Here is a 25,658-nt window from a genome sequence, read left to right as displayed (position 1 = left end):
CTGCCTACCAGGCGCTGTGTTGGCGCACGGAAGCAGACTTGCAACCGTCCCTCGTGCTGGGGCTACGGGCGTTGTCGCGATGCAGGCAGGTGGCCTTGAAATCCTTCCTAGTCTTGCCGTGGCTTCTGGCGGCCTTCGGGCCTGTCCGCCCCTGGGGGGGTGTTATACACGTGGGTGCTGTATTGCTTTTGTGCTGTTGGCCCAACAGGTCTCTGGGTCTCTCCCATTGCACCTCTGGCCCCGGGACGACCACCCTGGCTTTATCTGCTCTGGTGCGTACTTGCCCCCTCCTCCTGTGCACTGGGGCCGCTGTCGAGCTGCTTCCCTGCACAGGCTCTCGCTCGCCTGGCGTCCCGGTGACCAGTGCTCTGCTCCTCGACCAGCGGTTCTCCGGCGCACTGTGCTGTTTGCCATCACTGGGTGGCCCGGGTACCACTCGGTCCACCAAGGTCCTATTAGCAGTCCTCTGCCCTTGCTGTGTTTCCTGGAGTCTGCTTGTGATGCAGCTGTCTCGCTAGTCGTGCCACTATGTGCCTCTCATTCCCCGCAGGGCCGCCCTCGGCTTCCTCACTGCGAAGGTTCTCTTTGGTGAGCCGCGCAGCATGCGCCCGTCATCTTGGATTCGCAAGGGAGGATTTTCAGCATGCGTAATTTACTCGTTTCTTCCTCCGGTTCGCAACGGGAAACTCCCAGCCGTTCCCTGGATACTCCACCGCCTGTTTGTTGCGTTTTGGCTGTGTTGTGTAGCGAATCCAGCCAGCTTGATCGATTTTCTTTCAGGATCGTCTCAGAGCTCCTGAGCTTCGCAGTCTACTGCATGGCCGCCAAGCCACACAGCCCCCACCTCATGTCCAAGGTAGACTTCTTTACTCTGACCAATTTGACACTTATTTGCCTTTATGGTCGGATGGGCCTGCTCAAGAGCCTGCAAAACATATCCTAGGTGGTCAATATGTTCATTATAAGTAGGGCTGAACACTGCAATGCCATCCAAGTATGCCATGCAGTAGTCCTTGATCCCATTCAGAACATGATTTAACATCCTTTAGAATGTCGCAGGTGCATTCTTTAGTCCAAAAGGCATAACCTTAAACTGGTAAAGGCCTCCTGTGGTTGAAAATGCAGTTTTCACCGTGGTATGGTCTGTCAGAGCTATTTGCTAATAGCCTGAAGTGATGTCAAATGTACTGAGGAACTTGGCCGAACCAAGTTTGGCCACCAGCTCATCTGTCCTAGATAAAGGATGGGCATCAGTCGTGGCGACTGCATTAATAGCTCTATAGTCCACACAGATTCTCATCTCCTTGGATCCTGCCTTTCGTACTAGTACAACTGGACTACCCCATGGACTTGTAGAAGGCTCTATTACCCCAATATCAAACACCTTCTTCACCTCTTCCTTTTATGTGGGTTCTTACATGGTCTGACATTTTGTAACCCCTGCTCTTAACAGGGAGACCATCACCAGTGAGTATATCATGCTGGCCTCAAGAGGTCAAGCCTGGCATTGGTGAAAGCAGGGAGGCAAACTGATTTGACAGAACTTTGCACTCCTCCTGCTGTCAGATCAGAAGAGAGATTAACTCCTATCTTCCCATCTAAAGGTTGTCCCCTGCGGAGGTCGGGTAGAGGCTCACTCTCCTCCTCCACTCTCCAACCCTTCCATGATTAGGGCCAATGGACCTCTAACCGGATGACCACAGAGAAGCTCAAAGGGGCTGAAGCCTACCCCTTCTTGAGGGACTTCTCTATAAGCAAAGAGAAGGCATGGCAGTAGAAGGTCCCACTTTCTTCTAAGGGGTTCTTCTAAAGCACCTATCATGCTCTTCATAGTTCTATTAAACCTCTCTACCAACCCATTGGTTTGGAGATGGTAGGCTGTTGAGAACGTGTAGGTTACTCCACAGTTTTTCTACATGGTCTGCTTGTAGTTGGACATAAAATTGCCCCCCCTGTCTGAGATAACCTCCTTAGGAAAACCAACCCTGGTAAAAATACCAAGGAGGGCCTTAGCCACTGCCTGAGCAGTAACAGTTCTCATGGGTATGGCTTCAGGATCTTGGTAGCATGGTCTACCACAACCAATATAAATCGGTTGCCTAAAGATGTGGGAGGGTCTAAGGGACCAACAACGTCAATCCCTACCCTCTCAAAAGGTACTGACGCCACTGGGAGAGGCACCAAGGGTGCCACATTCTTGGCTCCACTTTTTCCTGAAGTCTGACAAGTGTGACAGCTTCTACAGAATGGATCTAGATCAGACCCCATCTTAGGCCAGTAGAAATACAGAGAAATCCTTTCCTTGGTCTTCTTAAAACTTAAGTGACCAGCTAAAGGAATCCTATGAGCTAACTGTAGAAACTGAGGTCTCAACTCCTGTGGCAGTACACGTCTTCTATAGGCTCACTGTAAAGGATGCCATCCTCCCAGTACAGCCTGTTCTTCCCTGGCTCTTGCCCTTCCAGCCGGGAAGCTGCCTGTTGGCGAAATCCTTCAAGAGTAGGACACTCTCTTTGACCTCTGCTGAAGTCTGCCCTACAGGGGCCACCTTCTGGAATCAAAGTCTGCAGCTCAGGATGGTCTTTAGGATCCAGATCTCCAACAGGGGGAAGGGCTTCTTCCAGTTATGTTTCACCAGTAACTGGTTCACCATCCTCCGGTTGGTCCTCCCACCCAGCCTCATCTGGTGGTTGGGTCAATGGTGTGACTTTGGACTGTCCTCTCAGGGATGTCCTGGTTTTGTGCACAGGGGTGATACTTTTCTTTCTTCCTGAGACCTTGGGTTTCCCCTTTGTCTCTTTCTTCCAGGAATCAGAAGGTTGTTCCTCCCGTGGACTGGGAGTTATCGGTGCTTCTGTAACTTCCCATTGAGAGTCATTTAAGGTTTGCTCTCTGGACAGTCTAGTCTGCTCCTGCTTCCTTTTACTGGGATGCCTGGGGGTGCTTGATACAACTCCAAGAGCCTTTAAGTCATTCCCCAACAGGACTCTCCCAGGCACCTCATTTGGTACACTGACAGGTAGTCTTACAGTCATATTGTTGCACTGGATGAGAGCTGGTAGTATTGGAACCATCTGGACAGGGCCTCCAGCAAGCGTACTGGGACCTTTGGGTGCCTTAGCAACATCCTCAGGTTTGAAAAATGTTTCATCCACCACTGTAATTCTGGCCCCAGTGTCTCTAATGGCATGGGTCTCCTGACCATTCACAAGTACACTGTCCTTGTAATATTTTCTGGTATTATCTAGAATAGTTATACACATCTACAGTCTGCTGTTCCCACAGACCCAGGGATATTAAATAAACACTGGCTGAGACTCCCATGGGGTCCAGGGATACTAAATAAACACTGGCTGAGACTCCAATGGGGTCATCTACCAATAGATTAAAGTTTCCACTTGCCATATGTACTTCTCCCTCAGGGATGAAGGATAGGGAGTCAGTGTGGACCCTGAAGGTTTACCCTTGCATCTGGAATCCCCTTTCACATGGTCAGTAGACCCACAAGCATAACATTTTCAAAATGTTTTGACAAATGGGCACTTCTGCTAACCTCCCTCTGGTTTAACACCAGAGGTTTCACTAGACTGATTCGTTTTCCCATGTGGCTTACCCTTCTTATGTGTGTGGCCCTCTTTTGGGTGGGAGGATTTAGAATTCTCTTTGTCATCTTTCTTGTGCAGCTTCCCCTCATCCTTTTTATGAGTGGCCCCAGAATACGTGTGAGTAGCCCTGTTGGCAACCCACAAGTCGGCAGCCTTTACTAACTTGTTGGGATCAAACTCTTTTGAGTTAGCCAAGTGCTGTCTCAGCTCAGGGGAGCAGGCATCAAAATAGATTCCAACAAAAATAGATTTCTCATTCCTTCAAAGGAGTACACTGTAACCCTTAACCAATCCATCTAAGTGTTTCAAACATTCATACACCCAGGTAGCCCAAGGGGTACCATCAGTCTTTTTGAGGGTCTTAAACCTCTTAAGGTACTGGGAAGGAGTTTTCCCAAATCTAGCTATCAAAGCTAGCTTCACATGCTCATACTCCAATCATTCAAGTTCCCCCACCTCCATTACAGCATCAGTTGTGACCTGGGGGAGCCTAGACAAAAGCCAGGGAATCAATTGATTCCCAAGACCCCGAATCCCATGATGGTACTCAAACCTGTTTTTGCTTTGTGCTAAAAAGTCAAATCTTGCTGTTTTTGCTTTGTGCTAAAAAGTCAAATCTTGCTGCCCATTGCGAAATTCTCTGTATTTTGCTTGTATTCTGAAGCTTCTCTGTAACTTGCATGCCCAGTGACCTCACCACTCTCCTTTGTCCCCCACCAACCTGCCTTAGCCTCCCCCCCCCCAAGATCTCCATCTCCTCGCTTCCACCCCCATGGAGCTTTCTGTTTCTCCTACTTTTCCAACTGCTTCTCCATTGACTATCCTTCCCTTCTTACTAAGTCTGGTAAGAAGAAGTTCAAAAAGGTTATCTTGGCCTCTAACCCTGGTCTTCCTATCGCCGACACCTACTCCAATGCTTACTCCAGACAGACCCTCACAGACATCCTCTTTGTCGTTCCTTCGCCAGATCTATGGACTCCTCATATGGTCTCTGTGCTCTGCCCTATCTCCTCCTCCTCCCATTAATGGTGGCACTTGCTGGGAAGTTCTCATGGCTTCCTTCGACTCCTCTAAAGTCATCATTAATGTCTACCTAAATGGCACTGTCGTGGTCCAAGGCCCTCGGGCCAATCTCCTCCTCTTTGATAGGCGTTTCTCTCGCCTCATCAATTTCCTCTCATCTCCTACTGTTCCCTCCCCTCCCCTCTAAGCTACCTTGCTGTCTCTCTCCTCCTCCTCCTCTGCCCCTCCTACTCTGCCCCTCCTAGGTCTCATTCTCCTCCGCAGGGCGTATCTCTGATCTGTACCCCTCCCCGGAAGGTCTTTAAGGCTGGCAACCTTCTTCATATTGCCACTCTCAACTCTCGCTCTGCTGTCGAACACTCCTCTGACATCTGCCACCTCCTTGAAGAACTATACATTGATGTCCTTGGTCTTACTGAGACATGGTTCACGGCCAGCTCTGTCACGAGCTTTGACGCTCTCCTCCCTGATGGCTACAAGATCCTCTCAGCACCCAGATCCTCCCGGTCCGGTGGGGTAGCCCTGATCTTTCCTGAGTGGATTCCTGCCTCTATCATTCCCACTAAGACCTACTCCTCTTTCAAATGCCTTGTCTGTAGGCTTTCTCTCTCGCCTACCCATTCTCTTACTGTGGCTACCATCTACTGGCCTCCTGGTCAAATCACCTCATTTCTATCTGAGTGGGCAGACCTCTCCTCCTCCCTGGCCTCTACCACTCAACTCCTCCTCCTCCTCGGTTCCCCCAATATACATTTAGACTCTCCTTGTTCCTCCTCTGTACTCTTCCTTGACCTCTGTGACTCCTTCTCCCTGTCCACCCTCCCCTCTGGCCCGACTCACTCTGCAGGGCACACACTCGATGTCTTGATCTCCTCTGACCTCCCCCTCTCTATCCCCCTGACCACTCCACTCTCCTGGAGCGATCACTCCCTGCTCTGCTCTCATCTCTCCCTCTCTTCCTCCCCAAGCCAAGCCTACCCCAACACTGCCACCTACCTTCTCGGACATCCGGCCCATGAAGCGTGTGTCAGTTGAGGCTTTTGCCGCAACTTTCTCTCCCCCCCTCCACCTTTGGCTGTCTCACATCCTGACACAGCCCTGTCTCTGCTCTACTCTTGAATTTCTGATACACTTGATGCTCTTGCCCATGTCATGAGGATCCGTTTGAAGTCCAAAGCCAAGTGCAATTCCTGGTATGACTCTGACCTAGCTACACTTAAACGTAAGTGTAGGGCAGCTCAGAGGAAATGGAGGACTTCCTGTTCATCCTCTGACAAACTGGCCTGTCGCCTGCTACAAAGGCAATACCGACTCTGTTTTCACCAAGAAGAGAGTCCACATTCAAGCTCGTGTCTCTGCGGCATCTAACAACTCAGCCGAACTCTTTAAAATCTGCAAGGAGCTGGCCAACCCTGCTGCAGTCTCTACCCATCCTGTTGCCTCCCAGGCTCTTTGCAATACCCTTGCCTCTCACTTCGTTTAAAAAACCCAGGACATCCTGTCCACCGTCTCCGCCCCAACCTCTCCTCTCCCCTCTCCTCTTCATCTGTGCTTGCTGACCCTCCTTTAGCCACCCCCCCACCATCCTTCTCGTCCTTTCCTCTTTTCTCCCCTGACAAGGTCGCTAGACAAGTCTGATATATGAAAGCCTCGTCAAAACAGGTTTATCCCTGTTCCTGTAAAACCATCAAGGATCACATTCCCCTCCCCTCTGAAGCACTCCCTTGTGCATCCTCTTCTCAAGAAACCCACAGATGATCCTTCTTGTCCAGCTAACTATCGCCCAATTTCCATTACTCCCTTTCTAGGCAAACTCCTGGAAATGTTGGCCATCTCTCAACTTGACCTTCGTTCCAATTCTGTTGGCTGTCTCCATGACCACCAGTCTGGCTTCAGAGCTGCCAGAAGCACAGAAACTGCTCTCCTGAACATCCGTGAATATCTGCTCTCCAACCTTGACTCTAACATTCCCACTGTCCTCATTCTCCTCGATCTCTCTTCTGCCTTCAACACAGTCAACCATACCATCCTGCTCAACAGTCTCTGTGAAAACCTGGGTATCACTGATCAGGTTCTGGCCTGGCTGACCTCTTTTCTCTCAGATCGACCCTCCCAGGTACAACTTGGGTCCTTCCTTTCATCTATCTTCCTCTCTACCTGTGGTGTTCCCCAGGGGTCTAACCTCTCGCCCTGGCTTTTCAACCAATACCTGGCAACTCTCGCCCACTGCATTGACACTTTCTGCTCAAATTTCCAGTGCTACGCTGATGACACTCAACTCATTTTCAGGCTGCCCTCTGCCACCTCCTCTCCCTCTCTCATCTCTGATTGCCTAACTGCCATTCAAGATTGGTGTGCCACCAATGATCTTTGTCTGATTGCCAGCAAAGCGGAGATCCTCCTCATCGGCACACCTTCACTATCCTTTCCCCTCACTCTCTGGCCGGCCTCCCTTGGCCCTCCTCCTACCCCCACCTGCGAGGTTAAGAACCTCGGGGTCATCTTTGACTCCACCCTTTCTTTCTCCACCCACATCTCTGAGGTCTCTAAAAAGTCAAATTCCCTACTGCACTTCCTCAGAGGTTCTCTGCCTTTCCTCTCCTTCCCCCAGAAGCTCATGGTATCCCAAGCTTTGGTTCTCTCTTTGTTGGACTATTGTAACAGCCTCTTTCTAAATCTACCTGCCTCTACTCTCCGCCCTCTAGAACTAATCCAGAACAAGACTGCAAGACGTGTCTTTGGCCTCAAGTCCTGGGATCGTATCTCTCCAGCTCTGAAATCTCTCCATTGGCTCCCACTGGATGCAAGGATTAAATTCAAAACCCTCTGCATTGTCCACAAGGCTTTCTGGAGCCTGTGTCCAAAATACCTTAAGTTATCCCTCTGCAAATACCTCCCCTCTCAAGCTCTTCACTGCTCTACCTCTAACTCCCTGCAGGGGTCAGTCGTTTTTCAAAGAAACAAGCTGGGGGTAGATCTCTGTCTTCGGCTGGGGCCTCCCTCTGGAACAGCCTCCCTAACACTCTAAGACTTGAGGCGAGCCATCTCTGGTTCTGGAAGCACCTCAAGACCTTCCTCTTTTCTTCTGCCTTTGCTCCCCCTCTCCCCTGCTGATCTGTTCTCTCTTGGCACCATGCACCTGGCCACCCTCTGTCCTCTGGGCCCAGCTACCTGCTCACCCCGCCACCCTCCCGCACTGCCTCCGGGACACCCTTTGCACTGGGGTCTGTATCTGTACCCATACAGCCCCCCCCTTTTCTTCCTGCACTTATCAGACCTACCCTGTCTGCTGCCTTAAACCTAGCACTTGCAAATTGCTGGCTGAACTACCACTGTTTGTTGCCTTTATTATTTATTTGTTATTTGTCTGTTTCTCCTCTGCTTCGCATTTTCCACTTCTCCCCCTTCCATGCACTTTTCCCCTCCCCTTCTCGCATGCACTTGCGCGTTCTCAATGTCACTGGGCCTAGTAAGATCGCTGTTTTGTTCTCCCCTCTTCCCCTCCCTTGCCTTGTCCCGCTCTGAAACACTTCTGTATGAGCGCGATAGAAATAAAATATCAATATCAAAAAGCACCCAACCAATCCAAAATATCAAGTTTCGTATCATACATACTCACTGCTTCTTTGGGCAGGCGAGGCCTCTTTGGACTGGAAGACCTAGAGGACTCTGGGAGGGAAACATTTTCAAGAGACAATCTTTTCATTTCAAGAGCATGTTGCATTTCCAATCCCCTGAGTTTGATGTCCTGATGTTTGGCTTCAGCTTGGGCTTGTAACCTTTTAAATTCCAATTCAAGTCTCATTTTCTCAAGAGACACATTTTCTGGATTCAGTGATGGACCTTGTGGAGTCCCAGTGGCTAAAGGTTGAGGCAAAAGGGCCGGCTGAAGTATAGAGGGTTTCCTATCCTGGGACTCCTCTCCCTCCTCTGGCTCTTCTAAGACATTAGAGTTAGACTCTGAATTATCATCCTCATTATCAATTTCCACATTTCCTGGGTTAGTAGGTGTGACAGGCCTACTACCCATACTTTGATGATTCAACAATCTTGCAATCAATTCATTTTTCTTTCCTTTAACGGGGAGATTCCTGACTTTACACATTTCTTTCATGTTCTTGGCATGTTACAATTACTATTCTAGTGGAGTTTTTAGTTGAACAAAAGCAACACAAATACTTAGTGTAACAACTCTACAATAGATCCTCACCGCCTGCCTCCAGTGTTAGGCAAGATTTGGAGCAGTACCCTTTAGGTGCAGCACAACAACCTTGACCTCCTGGCAATAGGAACCTAACCTTTAGTATAAGTCTGAACTACGCAGGTTGGTAGTTGGCTGAGCAGCCAGACTTATCTCAAGAGGGGTCAATGGGAGCTGTAGGGGAGTTACACAGAGATTCACAGTGACAAGTATCCAAATAAACTCTTACACACAAGGTTTCTTGATTAAACAATTATTAATGTATTTAACAGTCAGTTTGAATAAGCCTTCTTCAGAAGGGGCAATATAACAGTAACACACAAATACACTCCAAAATACACACTCTTAGTTTTTCTAAATCAGCAAATACCCATTTGGGATGGCACACAGACACTTCCTACACCCTCAGGTGACTTAAATAGTTAAGACACTGTGGACATTAATGTATCACTGGTACATTTAGAGCAATACGGAGTTTGGTGTCAAAGGAAAGAGATTTCAGAATAAAACAAGAGATTACACAAATATTCTGAAGCAGGTAAGTACTCCCCAAACCCCCCAATGCAAAGCAAGTTAACCCTTTCCTGGAGGGAAGGTAAAACACAAGCAGAGGAGAGAAGAGTCATTCAGGGAGCCAGGCCAGCCAATGTCAATTGGGTAAAGGTCTAGGTGAGCTGAAGCACTTATTGCAGGTAAGTAGTAAGTCTTGCACAATGTTGTAGATGTCTTTGTAGAAAAAGTAGAATCAAAGTAGGGGATTAGAAGCTGGGAGGCTTGTGAGAGGTAGAAGATGCAAGCAACTCTACAGAAGCAACCAAGACAAGTCTCAACTGAGATCAAGCAAGGTTACAAGACAAGAGGTAAGCTCTCTGACGGTACATTACCTTTGGTTAGGAGAAATGGTTCCAGCTGGCTTCTGTTCCTGTGTGGCTCTGTAGATCCTGTTGTTCCTGGGCCTCAGTCGTGGGGAAAAGAGGGGAGAACTTCTGGGGACTCCTGCAATACAACGGGACGGTCAGCGACAGAAAAGCACCAACTTCTATTCAGCGGCACTTTGCGGTTTCAGCTCCTTGCGTCTCAGCAAATAGCACCACTACGGTCTCACGGATACCACTCTGGACTTTCCTCGCATCTGGGGTCCAGCACTCTTGAGGGGGCTCATGCCTGGTCAGTCCTGCTTTCTGGGAGTCCGGGGGATCTTCCAGCAGCTCGGGTCCGTCTTAAAAGTGATGCACTCCATTTGGTGCTCCTTTCCCTGGCACTTCGGTTCCAACAGCAGCAGCAGTGGAAGTACAGCCAGCTCCGAGAGGATGTCCAAACGAGTTCACTTTGGGGTTGATGGGTCCCACCAACATCGCTCCCTCACAGAAGAATTATCGGCCCAATCTCCGCCCTACGTTTTTCAGCGATAATTCATAATTATTTAACGTGATCCCACTATTGAGGATCCTGTGGCCGCCATTCAAAGATGGCTGCCCGCCTGCTGTAGGCACTCTACCTGGTCTGTTTAGGCCCTCCCATGCCGCCGATGCCTCACTATTGGTCGCCTGCTCATTGAAAAAAAAACAATCATCAGCTGGCAGCTGGCCTATAGCACGAAGGCTGGCACAAAGGCAAACTTCCTGTACCTGGCCTTCCAGGCCGTCAGCCAGGACCCCTGTCCGTGTGTTCTGGGACTTCCTTTGCTCTCTCAGCCACACAAAGCCAAGGTATTTTTATACATTAACAGTTCTGCTAAGTGCATTAGCCATGTGCCCTCCGGTCTGCTGCACTCGACAAAACGTAATCATACTCCGTCTTGCTTGTCGCAGTTTGTCACTCACCTGCGCTTAATTTATAATGCTCAGCTACCATGCCTAACTCTGTATGTCTCCCACTGTGCACCCAGACCTACGCTGAACTAAACTGTGTACCATTGGCGCTACCGGCATGACCGGCAAAGCTTCGCATTATACCATCATACTGCTCCCAGTATCTTGCAACTGCTACTTGGCAGAGCACATCCTGTTGAACCACTAGTGGTGCCCACATGATTGGTGTTTGCACCTTAGCAACTGCCACTTAGCATGACCTCTGCCTCCCTGTAAAAACTGCTGCTAGCTGCCAGTACATAGTACTATAACCTATATAGGGTAACTGAACTGTTGATAACTGCTACATAGACATAATTGTGATTTCTGCTGCAGCATGGAAATTTGAATCTAGGCATTCTAGAGATTGTGACATAGACACATCTGTGATTTTTACTGTATTATGGACAGAATCTAGGTGTACATACAGCCTGTGAATGTTAAATAATTGTGACTTCTGCTGCATTAAGGAAAATCGAATCTAGGCATTCTAGAGATTGTGATATGGACACATCTGTGATTTTTACTGCATTATAGAAATTCAAATCTAGGTGGACACACAGCTTAAGATCAGACAATAGCCTAGACAATTGTTCAAATAATTCTGGACTTTGCTGCATAAGCACTCCTATGGCCCTGATTCAAGTAATTGTTTTATTTGAACGTATTGCCAATGTACCCGTCACCTGCTACCCTACTTGCCTAACACTAATAGCCTAGTCAGACCATTCACCTAGACCTTGTGTACATCACACCTCATACAATGTACTTAATACTGACCAATCTAGCATACCTGGGCACATTACTCACACTAGTGTTACTTCACACTATGTCGTCCCGATCTGGAGTTACAACAGACACCTTCAATAACCACTTATCACCTCCTACACCAGTTAGCCATCAGCATAATTTACAACAGCTAACTACACAATGCAACATAGCCTTGAGAAATGCTAGACTACGTGAACGACTACCTAGAATATTTGATCCTCTTATCAAATATGAAACTAACACCCGCCGAACAAAAATGGCCTCTGAACCTATTCTCAAATCTAATTCTGATAATTATAAAAGGCAGAATAACCCTCAAATAAATAGAGACAGAATTATTAGCCCTACAGTGCCAATAAGAACCACCTCACTTCCTCCAACCAAATTTATACCTAAACTCAAAGGCGCCTTAATAAATGCCAGATCTCTAGTCGCCTATGCTATAGAAATATCTGAAGTTATCTCCACTGAAGACTGTGACTTCCTAGCTATTACTGAAAAATGGCTCCATGAGGCATCAGGCCCAGCACTGTCCCTAGCCGTTCAAAACAATTACACTATCCTTAGAATGGATAGGTGTGAAGCTCAAGGCGGCGGACTAGCCATCATTGGCACAACTAAGCTTGGCTTGAGACTTTCTCCCTCACCTGTCATCGAATCCTGCGAAATAATGTTTACTAAAATACCCGCAGCCAATTCTCAAACTCTGAACATCCACTTGATATACAGACCTCCTGGTCCCATCAAGACCTTCATAGAAGACGTATCCACTATTCTCTCAGAAAACTTAAGACACTACCCAAACATTAATACTTGGTGACCTTAATATAAGCTTTAATGACATTAATGATCTGCATGCTACGGCAGCATCTAACATTCTGACAGAACTGGGCTTTTCCCAAAGAGTGAATGAGCCTACTCACATCAAAGGGAGAATCTTAGATTGGGTTGCCGACCACAACTGCAACATTTCTACCCTAACTATCTCACCTCAAATCTGGACAGACCATCACCTAATATCATTCTCATTAGATCCTAAACCACAATAACTCTGTACACCACCTGCACTTACCAGAAATAAAATAAACATGACGATAGACAAATTACTCCCTGATATCTTGCCTACTCTAAATGCTCTACCAGACAACTCAGATCCTAACTTCCTAGATGAAGAATTCAACAAAATCATGAACAAAACCCTTGATAATATTGCCCCTTTAAAGCTCAGAAACAGTCATCTGAACAATTGGTTCACCCCCCCTCCTAAAAAACCTTAGACTAGAAAAAAGAAAATGTGAAAACACTTGGAAACTTCACCCTACTCCGGAAAATAAATTGAAACTAATTAACATTTCATCACAATATAAGAAGGAGATCCTCTCAGCAAAGCAAGAGACTTGCAATAACAGAATTACACGAGCAAACTCAAGCACGAAAGAGTTGTTCTCTATACTTTGAGAACTGGAAAATCCCATAACTCCTCAAGACAACTGTCTCAAAGATAAAAAATGGTGCTCTGAAATCCAGCATGCATTATCCAACAAAGTCCTCAACCTCCAAAAGAAAATAGAATTAAAGAGTCACTAGCCACCTCTACGTTGCCCAATACAACACCTCCCAAAACTAAACCTTCCACCCAATTCTACTACTCTAAAGTCTCCATAATAGAGGTGGAGAAAGTAATACTTGAACTGAAACCCTCTAACTCCAAAGGAGATCATTGCCCAGCACAATTGATCAAAGATGCCGCGCGGGACCTAGCACCATTTATCACTAAGCTGATTAATGCCTCCTTTACCACCGGCACTATCCCTAGCAACTTAAAGGAATCATGGGTGCTCCCACTCCTCAAAAAGCAAACCTTAGACCCGGCTATACCTATCAATTATAGTCCGATTACAACTGTGCCGTTCCTGCTGAAGACTTTGGATAAGGTGGCATATATCCAAATCCAGAACTTCCTAGAACTGAACCAGCTACTAGGATCTCGTCAGTCCGGTTTCCGTCCCTTAAATGGCACCGAAACTGCACTTATTGATCTTAAAGCCCAAATAGATAAACTACGAGACATTGTAAACCGGCACTACTCCTTCTATTAGACCTATCTGCAGCATTCGACCTAGTGGATCACAAAGTTCTTTGCAACCACTTAGATACAGCAGCACATTTCTCCACTGAGGCAATACTGTGGATCCAATCATTCCTTAGTGACCGCACCATGAGGGTCTTCTCACCAACAGCAGCTGCGGACCCCATCCCCATCAGCTGGGGCGTGCCACAGGGCTCATGCGTTTCACCAACGCTATATAACATCTTCACTAAGCCCCTGTTTGATGGCTTGGACCATCTGGGTATCACCTACACCAACTATGCAGATGATACCCAGATCCTCCTCCCACTTACCGGGGACTATGATGAGGACCTAGCAATGGTGAACAGAATCTACAGCATCGTTCATGCATGGATGGCCACCCATGGCCTATGCCTGAACGATGATTAAACAGAGCTCCTCATCTTGGGCACCACATCCCTCCTCAACAAACTAAGCACGAACTACTCTTCCTTCATCATCGATGAGTACTGCATCCAAGCAGCTAAGGAAGTAAAAACACTAGGTATATACCTTGACTCCACCCTATCATTCACCAAACAGGTAAATACTTTAGCCTCATCAACAGTCTATACATGTAAACTAATTAGAGCGGGCAAACAATTCTTATCCCAGAACAGTTGCCTAACTTTAGACAGAGCTTTGATCATCTCTAAACTAGACTATTGTAATGCCCTGTATATTGTTACCCACCACAATGAGAACAGAACAATTCTTTACCAAATTCAGGCAAAATGTGATCAGTTGGTTGATAGCGACAAATGTTAAATGAATGCACAAATCTGCTCCCGCCTGCTTTTACCTATATGCCTGCCACAATTGCTATCTCTTTACTGTTTATTTTACTAAATTGTTAGATTGTTAATCCTTTCGCATGAATGACACTCTGTAACCTGCAACCTTGCACCAAGCTGTAAGTTTTCTTACCTCCTGCGCCCTTATACCCTAGGGTCCGGTGCGCATAATAAATACTAAACAAACAAACTCAAAGGGAGAACTCGTCCTTGCAGGGCTTCTCTAGTCGAGGCAAATTTGGAGCTTCAGCACAGCAGCAGGGCTTCACCGGGCAAACCAACGGTCCAGGAGTTGCAGCAGGCGTCTCTTCCAAGTTCTTCTTCGGATTCCTTCGTCCAGTGGTCGTCTCTGCCTTCCAAGCCAAAAAGCCTCGCCTTTTTATGCAGGTTTCTCCCATTCATTCCAGCCTAGCTGTCAATCACACAGCAGGGTGGCTGTCCTTGCCGGATAGCCAACTGCCGATCACCTTTGGGTGCATTCCTGTAACCAATTGGATTAAGCACAGGGAGTTTCGGGCACACCCCTCACTTCCTGCCCCTGCCAGATATACTGGAGCCAGAGGCGGGCTTCACTCGTGAATCCTACCAAAGACAAAGCAAACAAAGCGACCAAACCTGGTTTTGTCACGCAGAGCAAATCTCAAGAAGGACCTTTCCAGCAATAAATGGTGAAAAGACGACCGGGGCCCTTTTGACAAAATGGGCACCTATGGGTGCCTTGCTGCAGCTGCGAACGCAGGCCGCGATAAAAACACACAATTGTAGTTAAAAGTAAACCACCGCCACCAGCCATTAACTGTAGAAAGGGTAACATAAAAATGTTAGACGAGAAGCTAGACAAAGGGGATACTAAGTAACCCCTTCAGCACCCTATTGTAAGATAGTGTGTGCTGGGTCTAGAAAGTTGCAATTGTAACTAAAGTCAATTTTACTTTACTGCTCTTGGAAACAGTAGTTTATCCAAGAGAAGGTATTTAAACCTTTGGGAAATCTAAGACTTCCCTGTGCCACTGCACTGAAGGTGCTGTGTGTCACAATGCAAAGATGATGCCTATGGAGTTTGTCAGACTCCAATACCAAAATACCAAAAAGAAACACAGTGTTAAATCACAGAAAAATACATGAGATAGTAGGGAAACAGGTCTCGCTCTCTCCAGGTTAAAAATTAAAAAGTCCTAGAGTCCAGCAAAGGTGCTGGGGGGTCTCTAAACTAGAGCGGAATTAGCACATTTCTGAGAATTCTCCCTAACATGCTTTCTTTGGTTCTGATTTACTTGGGCGTTGCCCTTACACACCTTCTCCCTGTCTTGCTTTCGTTTCCTTCTCTGACCACTCCATGTTTACTTTTTTTGATCAAATGTACATCTTCAATTAGTCTTCACTTACTGCCTTTCAAACGTGCCCCGTAGACTCATCTTTTCAAGTGATTGACCCTCATGTGTGTATGCTACCTGAATGTGCTTATTGATTACTGATTTGATACAGTCTGAGATTTTCTTTTTCTTTATGGTTTGTGCCTGTCCTGTTTTAGTTTGTTCGGGATGTCTTGTTGATGTTGTGGTGTTAGTTGTTTATGCGCCCTGATGCCTATGGGTTGGTTGGCGCTCTATAAATAAATCAATGCAAATAAATAGGCCTCTGTTGGTCCGACTCTGCCCATTGGCTATGTTCCATCATGGCTCTAATGAAAGAAAGGACATGCCAAGGTAAGCTTTGTTGCACCATGGAGAAACCAGGCTGGGATTGCTGCATGCTCCACTCACTTCCTCCTGTCCTTGTTCTTTCCATGTCATGCAAAGTGTAAGGACATGGTAAGAACAAGGATGTGTGTGCCATGAATCTGCTTATATATAAAATCCACCAGCTCTGACACCCCCATCCCCTCCTTCATGGCCAATTCCTTTCCTTTCTAAAAAGAAATACATTGCTGTGGGGAAGGGAGCTAGTGCATCCAGTGGATGAGAATGCCGGTCTGTTCCCGGCAGGTCCTGTCATAAACGAAGCAAGATGGGACAGAGTAGCGACTGGACAGAGAAAGGTGCTAAAAAAATGTGTTCAGGAAGGTCTGAGGGAAGTGGAAGGAAGAGTGGAAGCAAATAATGCCCTAACATCATATGGCGCAACATTTTATTGAGTGGAAATACATTTTGTAGATCTTATTTACAGAATGTTTTTACCAACAATATTTATTTTACATTCTTTTCTCCTGTTAATAATATTAGTAAAAACCCTTTGAGTGAGAATCAAAGAGGTACTGGGAGACATTCTACTCTTCATAGCAGGCAACGCTATTAATGGATGCAAGAGGTGTGGTTGGTCGACTGGTGCCTTTCATGGCTGGTGACTTGTTTTTAGCAATGATCTATTCAGTTCATTACACAGTGAATTGCAGTATAGAATAAACCTGATGTGTTTTTATTGATTGTTATTGTTTCAAATACCTGTAGTGCAAGAGATTGAAAAAGGAATCATGCTGATTTAGTGTATCAAATTAACTGCAGGTGTAATGAAATCAGCGTGCACTGTATTTTACAGACAGAGAAGGTACTCACACACTCTTGTTTCTATCCTTTAGAAGTGGAGTATGCCACAGTGACAACGCGCATGGTTTCCCAGATCAAGACAAAGGGAGCACTGGGAGTCTGCTTCACGTTTTTCGGCACCTCGTTTCTCTTCATTACATCCCACTTCACATGTAAGTTCGCAGAAGACCAAAAGCTAGTGTTACGATGAAAGTCCTTAACTGTGACTTATGGTGAATACCCTGTCATCTTTAAAATATATATATATATTTCTGAGGCTTGTGGAATCTGCTTAGATCACATGCTGTGCATAGGCCGACATCTAGTGGAAGCTGCAGAGTATTACAGTTTGTTTTTCGAAACTCGAAAATGGGCGTCGACACAGGCGTGCCAGTAATACTATCCCTAGTGTGACGTCCACTGTACCCAAGATCCCTCACGCGTCTGGGATCCTCAGATTGTTTTTTTCCGCCATACTGGTCGGAAGCATCTTGCGGAGTCCCCTGGCCTTAGCCATACTTTTGCTAATTATTGCAATTCAAACTTATTTATTGACATCCTTCCCCACCCCAACGTCAACCATCGACACTCGACGACGGCTGGAGAAGACATCGACCGTCGGCTGCTGCACGACGGATCTGGGCCTCGGAAGGCCGCTGGCCTCGGCCCGGGCCTAGTAGGCCGCTGGCCTCGGCCCTGCAAGTAGGGAGAGTGGGGGGTGGTACATACTCTTCACTCTTGGTATATAGGTACACCTTATATATTTCCTACACTTACCAGCCCGCTGCCTCAAGGTGCGTATGGAGGGTACCCCTTTCCAATTCTGCCCCAAGTGCAACCGCAAATACCCTTGGGTCGACAGGCACGCCACGTGCAATCTCTGCTTGCCGAGGGACCACCCCGAAGCGAACTGCAGAGCGTGTAGTAGGTTTAAACCTAAAACACTTAAGGACCGTTCGACAAAGCGTTGGGCCCACCACGCCAGGCAGGCAGCCATGGCAGCGGAGGGCGCCTTCAGCGATGGCAGCGACGCCGTACTTTCGGACGGCGAGGGCATTACGGCGTCGAAAGACTGCCGAGCGCAGGTCCCCGACCTCGGAAGGTTGTCCGGCAGGGCGGCTATGGGGAAGACCCCCGGCGACGCAAGCGCTACACACCCTACACACACAAAGCACACCAAGTCCAACCGAACCTCGACGACGTCGACTTCTCGGAAAGAGGCACGGATAGAACGGTCCGACTCGGTGTCCTCTGGGCGCTCTCGATCGAGATCGCCTCATGACGCAAGGCAATCATCCACTCTTGCCAAAAGTGCCTCGCCCCCTAGATTAACGGAAGTTCGGTCGTCGGAAGACGAAGACGACTTCCACCCCCAGGCCGCGCTCCAAGAGACCGAGAGCGCAGTTAACACCAGCGAGGCCCCACGCTCGAAACAAGGTACCTCTCCCGACCCTCGGCGCCAGGCGTCGAAAGTCTCTGGGGCCTCCAAGGGGCAGGGAAAACATTTTTCCACGCACGGGGAGGGAGGGAAACAGCGGAAAGCTCAGCCTTCCACTCCTGTAAGACCATCCTTCCACCCCAAGCAGACAGATAAACATAAATCTACGGGAACATCAAGCAAGGGTACCCTTGATAAGTCCTCTAAGTTGCCTGCTAAAATCATACCCTGTTCCAAAGAATGGTCCAGTGAGGACATAGACAGAGTCATGTCAAGGATGTCTTCCTTAGCTGATTTTTATGACAAAAACCCAGAACATTTCCTTTCGTATGACCCTCAAGGGGCCACACCCTCAGGTTCCTCTGATCCTATCCCCCTAAGTAAAAAGGCCCGGGTCGAAAGACCTGACCCCTTCGAGGTGCAACCTTACTCTACTCCATACTCTACTCCACACCCCAGATACCAAGGAGAACCTTTCCCTGAAGGGGACCAGGAGTTTTCGATTATGGAGGAACGAACCGGGTCTGAATACTATGCGGAGGATGAGGACCTGGAGGAGGTAGAAGATGAGCAGGAAATTTACAGAGTAGATTCCCCGGTAGAGAGCGAAGCCCCGGTTACCGACTCGCCAGTTGATAACCAACCCCTCCTTAATGAAGTTCTTGCTCGCGCAGCAGAACATTTTCACATCGACACCCACGGTGTACAGGAGGAAAGAGACTTCGCAGAAGAGTTGGTGGGAGAGAGGAGGCCGGTCGCTCAGACCATCCCTATCCTTAAATCCATCCAACGTAGAATAGATCCATCCCTGGTGAATCCTAACCTCACCAGAGCCGTCAACCCCAGAATCGAAAAACTTTTTCGGGCAGCCCAGTCTGACCCTCTTTATATAAGAGGTCATCTTAAACCAGACTCCCTAGTAGTTACCAACACTCGGAAGAGGGCTGGGACACCCTTATCGTCGTCAGAAGCTCCTCCCGATAAGGAGAGCAAAAGACTGTACGGGTTTGGCAGGAAGGTAGCCTCAACGTCCGCCTACCAAGCAAGGATTGCAAACTCCACCACCCTGCTGGCAAGTTACAACTGCCATCAATGGGAAGAGGTCGCGGCGCTCATAGCCTCTGCTCCTGAACCGTTAAAGGGCCAGTTGGCTCGGATCTCGGCAGAAGGGAGAGCCGTGTCTGGTTGCATCTTAAAAGCAACTTTCGACGCTGCAGACAACGCAGGAAGATTGATAGCAGAAGGTACTGTTATCAAGAGACATGCTTGGTTACGGCAGTCGGGGTTCAAAACAGAAACACAGGCTTCATTAATAGACAAGCCGGTGGAACCAGATCTATTGTTTGGGAAAGCGGTCGAAGACGCACTTAAGAATGCCAAGGACGAGTACGAGACTCTCAAATCCCTTGGCCAGCTTACCAACAAACCCCCGAACCAGAGGGGGAACAGTAATTTTCGTCGCCCACGCGGCCAAAATTCACAAAGAGGCAACTATGCCCAAGGACAGGGTACACAATGGAACAACAACCAACAGTCTACCCAAAGTTACAGCAAGGGTAACAAGAGAGGTCGTGGAAGAGGCAGAGGCAGCCCCAACAAGGGAGGTGGCACGCCTCCGCCAAAGCAGTGACGCTCAGTTCAGGGTCCCTTCTCACGCAACCCCAGTAGGGGGACGCATTTCCAACTTCACCCAAGCTTGGGAAGGGATCACCTCAGACAGATGGGTGCTGTCAACAGTGTCCACAGGATATTGTATAGAATTACTGCAGCGTCCCTGGAACCACCCTCCACGACAAAGAATACACTCCTTAGAACATCAGAAGATCCTTCTCGAGGAGATCGCCATTCTGCTAGAAAAGGACGCGATAGAACTCGTCCCAGGACACCAGGTAAACAAGGGTATCTATTCAACTTACTTCCTTGTGCCAAAGAAAGATTTGACAATGCGCCCAGTATTGGACCTACGGCCTGCCAACAAGTATGTCAAGCCCCAAAAATTCCGTATGACCACGCTACAAGAGGTAATCCCCCTCCTAAAAAAGGGGGACTACATGGCAAACTTGGATATGAAAGATGCTTATTTTCATATTTCCATGCTCCCAGCACACAAAAAATACTTGCGCTTCAAAGTGGACAGTCGCCACTACCAATTCAAGGTATTGCCCTTCGGGATAGCTTCAGCACCAAGGGTATTCACCAAGGTACTGGCGGTGGCAGCTGCACACCTACGCAGGGAGGCAATCCCAGTGTACCCTTATCTGGACGACTGGCTCATAACGGGGGAAACCCCAAGAATTTGCAGGTCAAACATTCAGAGGACTATCGACCTCCTCCACGAATTAGGCTTCTCTATCAACGAGAAGAAGTCAAGTCTGGTGCCAAGCACCTCAAAACAGTTCCTAGGAGCAATCCTAGATACTCAGAAAGGGTTGACCTTCCCCTCGGAAGAGAGAATTCGGAATATACTACTGCAAATTCCTCATTATCAGTCAGGTCAACAAATAACGGTACGCAAAGCAATGCGGTTACTGGGCATGATGGCGTCATGCATTTACCTGGTCCCCCACGTGCGTCTGCGCATGCGTCCCATGCAGGAATGGTTGGCGAAACAGTGGTCTCAGGCAAGTGGTCAGTGGGACGATCTAGTGGTCGTTTCGCCAACACTCGTACAGAGCTTACACTGGTGGACAAAAGAGAATCTCGCAAGGGGAAAACCCTTTTACGATCCCGAAGTGCAAGCAGTGGTAACTACAGATGCTTGCCTGACTGGGTGGGGAGCTCACCATCTCCACCACACAGCTCAGGGTCTCTGGTCTCACTCAGTAGCCAAGAACCACATCAACCTGCTAGAGCTTCTGGCAGTATTCCGAGCGCTTCGAGCGTTCGAGCCCCATCTACTAAACTTGTCGGTGCAGATCCGGACGGACAGCACGACAGCCATGTTCTATCTGAACAAACAAGGAGGGACTCGTTCGCCAAATCTGTCCAAGCTTGCCCAGAAAATCTGGATATGGGCACTCAGACGGAACATCTTCCTATCAGCACAACATGTTCCAGGGGAGCTCAATTCCCTAGCGGATGCCCTAAGCAGAGACTCCCTCCCAGAAGAACACGAATGGGTCCTTCACAGAAAGATCGTAGAAGATCTCTTCTCTCAGTGGGGTTTCCCCACTATAGACCTATTCGCCACAAGCGAAAACAAACAATGCCCAGGATTTGCATCCAGGTTCCCCCAGCCAGACTCCCAAGGGAACGCCCTGTGGATGAACTGGTCAGGGATGTTTGCGTACGCTTTTCCACCAACTCCTCTCATCAGGAAGGTGGTGTACAAGATGAACAAGGAATCGATGACGCTCATCCTAGTTGCTCCCATGTGGGCGAGACAACCATGGTTTCCACACCTACGCAGGATGGCGCTGTGCGAGCCCATCAAACTCCCAGCCTGGTACAACCTACTGTCCCAGCAACAAGGTCAAACAGTGCACCAGGAACCCAACTCAATGAACCTGGCAGCATGGCTCCTGAGGTCATAGAGTTTGGGCATCTTAATTTACCACAGAGGTGTATGGACATCCTAAAAGAATCCAGGAAACCAAACACAAGGCACTGTTACTTTGACAAGTGGAAGAGATTCGTTATTTGGTGCCAGAATAAACAAATCAACCCAGTTGATTGCACTCCTTCCAACGTGGTAACATACATGCTCCACCTGCTGGACGCAGGTTTGGTATTTAACTCTCTGAAAGTACACCTGGCAGCCCTCTCGGCTTACACCACATCCCATAACAAAGTATCGTGGTGGAAAGTACCAGTAGTTAAAGCCTTCATGGAAGGAGTAAAGAGACTTCACCCTCCTATTTCGAACCCACCGCCAGGATGGGACCTCAATGTGGTGCTAGCTAAACTCATGGGCCCCCCTTTCGAACCCATGCATAAAAGTAGTCTCAAACACCTGACTTATAAAACGGCCTTCTTAGTAGCCATTACCTCCATAAGAAGGGTCAGTGAAATTCAGGCTCTGTCAGTGCAGGATCCTTTCTTTATTATCCACAAAGACAAACTGGTTTTACGCACACACCCTAGGTTTTCACCTAAAGTTATATCTAAATTCCATGTAAACCAGTCCATCGAGCTTCCGGCTTTCTTCCAGAACCCGCAAAGCTCGGCTGAGGTGAAACTACACACCCTTGATGTGCGTAGGGCGGTCCTCTACTATGTAAATAAAACCAGACCGCTAAGAAAAACAGATCAACTGTTTGTCTCCGTAGCTACAGGCAGAGAGGGGGATCGCGTCTCTAAAGGCGCGATCTCGAAGTGGATTATCAACTGTATACAGCTGTGTTACTCTCTTTCGGGAAAAACTCTGCCTTTTACGCCAAGGGCCCATTCTACTAGAGGCATTGGTGCCACTCTGGCTTTCATTGCAAATGTTCCCCTCGACACCATTTGCAAAGCAGCTACTTGGAGCTCTATTCACACTTTTACTCAGCATTACTGCATTGACACTCATTCCAAGACAGATACACAAGTGGGACAAGCGGTTCTAAGACACTTGTTTGCTCATGACCCTTCTCACATCCCACCTCCTTCTTCAGGTACTGCTCGCTAGTCTATGCACAGCATGTGATCTAAGCAGATTCCACAAGCCTCAGAAGGGATACATTACTCACCGTAATCGTATTTCTGATGCTTGTATCTGCTTAGATTCACATGCGACCCACCCTTCCTCCCCTCCGAGAGAAGGCGCATGATTACTTGTAGTCTTACCTTTCTGTCTATCTGCTTGGATTATCTGTACTCACGCTACTCCTCATGCTTCCTCATGTCAGAAAAAATACAATCTGAGGATCCCAGACGCGTGAGGGATCTTGGGTACAGTGGACGTCACACTAGGGATAGTATTACTGGCACGCCTGTGTCGACGCCCATTTTCGAGTTTCGAAAAACAAACTGTAATACTCCGCAGCTTCCACTAGATGTCGGCCTATGCACAGTATGTGAATCTAAGCAGATACAAGCATCAGAAATACGATTACGGTGAGTAATGTATCATATATATATATATATATATATATATATATATATATATATATATATATATATATATATATATATATATATATATTCCTTCATGGCACCCAACCTCTTTGTCATGTTCGGTCCCCATGCATGGCCTCACTGGCAATGTAACTAGCTCTGTGTCACTGGGAGGCTAAAGGATCCCTGGTCAGGGTGCCCAAAAGCACACTGTGGTTGGTTTCCCTAATCAGGTTGGCCTGCTGGGACTGTCTGTACTCACTGGTGGGTTGCTTCTGTTTGTAATATTGCAGAAGCCTGCATGGTGGTGCAGCGATTTTCTGATGTGGCAATAAAGGCTTGTTCTCTGCAGGCCCCTGTACCAGAGGACCTCCGTCAAAAGTAGTCCAAAAGAAGAAAAAAGTTATCCAAAAAGGAGCGTACACCAAGCAAGAAATAATGCAATGTATTGGACCCAAACAGCTGGGAAGCACGGTTCAGACAGATCCATGGAACTGAACTGAATGAAGGGAGCTTTCAACACTGCCCACTGCAGCTGAACCTTTTTATACAGAACTTGTGAAATTATCATACAATATTTTTGTTACATTTTTAAGACCGATCACAAGAGCTGATTGGTGGGACTACGTCACTACCCTATAGACAAACATATGTTGAATGATCCTAATTGGATGATACTTTTTTTGGCCACATCTACACTTCTCCAGCATGGGGTCTGGCATGGATTCACATGCTCATGAATATTCCCCGTCGTCAGGCTGGGAATCCTCGGTAAAGAAAAAAATCAGTATCAGTTTCGTTTCTGATCTGTCTTTCTTAGTAGTAACCAATCACTGGTCTCTGGGTCATACTGCCCCCAGCCAATGACTGCCCTCTCTCTAAGCCCCTCCCCTGGCAGCCATCCTCAGATTTTTAACGCACGTTCAAGTGTTGGGAGTCCTCGTGCTATAGCTCTCGAGCTTTTACTGCGTTTTGTGTTTTTTCAAGAAGTTTAATCTCATTTTTTCGGTCAATCGAGCCTCAAACTCCACCGTTTCTACTTCCGATCAACGGGGACCCGTTTCGGAATTTTCTACGCCCCTCAAGCGCAAAGTTTCGTCGAGTTACGCTTCCTGGAGGATTCCAGAAGATCTGAGGCCTACCTCGTGGACACAGCCCAGGACAAGGGAAGCTCGACACCCGGATCCAAGCTGTTCAGGAACTGCCCTCGATGCGGATTACAGAATGTTTTCAAGGAGGATGAGCATTCGAGATGTCTCTACTGCCTTCACAAAGACAAAACTCATGTGGAAAAGAACTGTGCGTTTTGCAAGAACTTGTCGGAACAGGCTATGTGGAATCGTCGGATCCGCCTCGCCAGCTGGCTGTAGAAGGGCCCAACAGGTGAGAAGAAGAAGTCCGAGCGGTCTTCTAAGTCCTGTGAGGGCGCCCCGGCGACGGGGGCCCGACAGAACGCAAAGCACCGGGAGTCCGCGGGCACCGGGAGCGCCGAAGGTTCGGGCTCCTCGACTGCCAAGCAGGGCGCACTTTCACCGACGTCATCAACCACGAGCCAACGCTCTGGCTCGGGGAAGAGAAAATCCGAGAACCCGGCTAAGCTTCCGGAAAGGCCCCGGTCGATTTTGAAGGAATCAGCCGAGGGGGAGCGAGGCGTTGACCCTTCCCCCAAGGTGAAGGCCTCAAGCGCGCCGAAGGTGGTGAAGGCCTTGATTCACCCGGCTAAGGCCTCTATCGAGGGAGTCGCGGCAGCCCTGGCGAAGCCTGTGGAGGCTACCCCAGTGGAGGCGACCTCGGGGCCAAGAGTTTTCCTGCCACCACGGAGGAAGTCCTTTTTTCAGCCCATTGATAAAACCCCCGTGAAGACCCCAGTGAAAAAGAGGGGGGGCGATGGCCGTTACGGACACTGATACAGAGGAGCTGGTTGAAGTCATGAAGGGCCTCAACAAGAGGTTCGAGTAGGTCCTGTCCCACGGGAAGAACCCCGAGGAGGAAGAGAGCGATGGTGGTGCCTTCGAGGCTCCCGTGGAGGAGGAGCAACCATTGCGCCCGTCACAGCCAGTGCCCGAGCCTCAGGACAACTCTGTGGCCATTTTAATGGCAATCCAAACCTTATGCACGAGATAAGGAGGAGGTTGCCTCTAACCCCAACGGACGACCCAGCAGAACCGGGCTTGTTGGGAAGCGCTCCAAACAAGCGGAGGAGAGTTCATACCCCCTCCCGCATTTCCAGACCTTGCGGCCCGCTCAGCCTTCATCTCCTTCCCCTGATCCTAGGGATGACACGGGAACAGATACGGCCACGATGGG

The 25,658-nt window shown here is 48.2% G+C and overlaps 1 protein-coding gene across 2 annotated transcripts in view; it reads left to right on the top strand.

The window, feature by feature from the left end:
• INPP5E (inositol polyphosphate-5-phosphatase E) overlaps positions 1-25,658 on the top strand; it is a 542,414-nt gene that overhangs the window by 332,352 nt on the left and 184,404 nt on the right. For both annotated transcript variants that reach the window (XM_069609582.1, XM_069609583.1), the window contains one exon: positions 16,930-17,049. In XM_069609582.1, coding sequence (XP_069465683.1) covers positions 16,930-17,049 — 120 coding nt within the window. The remainder of the gene's footprint in view (positions 1-16,929; positions 17,050-25,658) is intronic.

This window comes from Ambystoma mexicanum, chromosome 8 (genome assembly GCF_040938575.1).
Source record: "Ambystoma mexicanum isolate Mex_15411 chromosome 8, UKY_AmexF1_1, whole genome shotgun sequence".
NCBI lineage: Eukaryota > Metazoa > Chordata > Amphibia > Caudata > Ambystomatidae > Ambystoma > Ambystoma mexicanum.
This window is presented reverse-complemented; position numbering and strand designations above follow the sequence as displayed.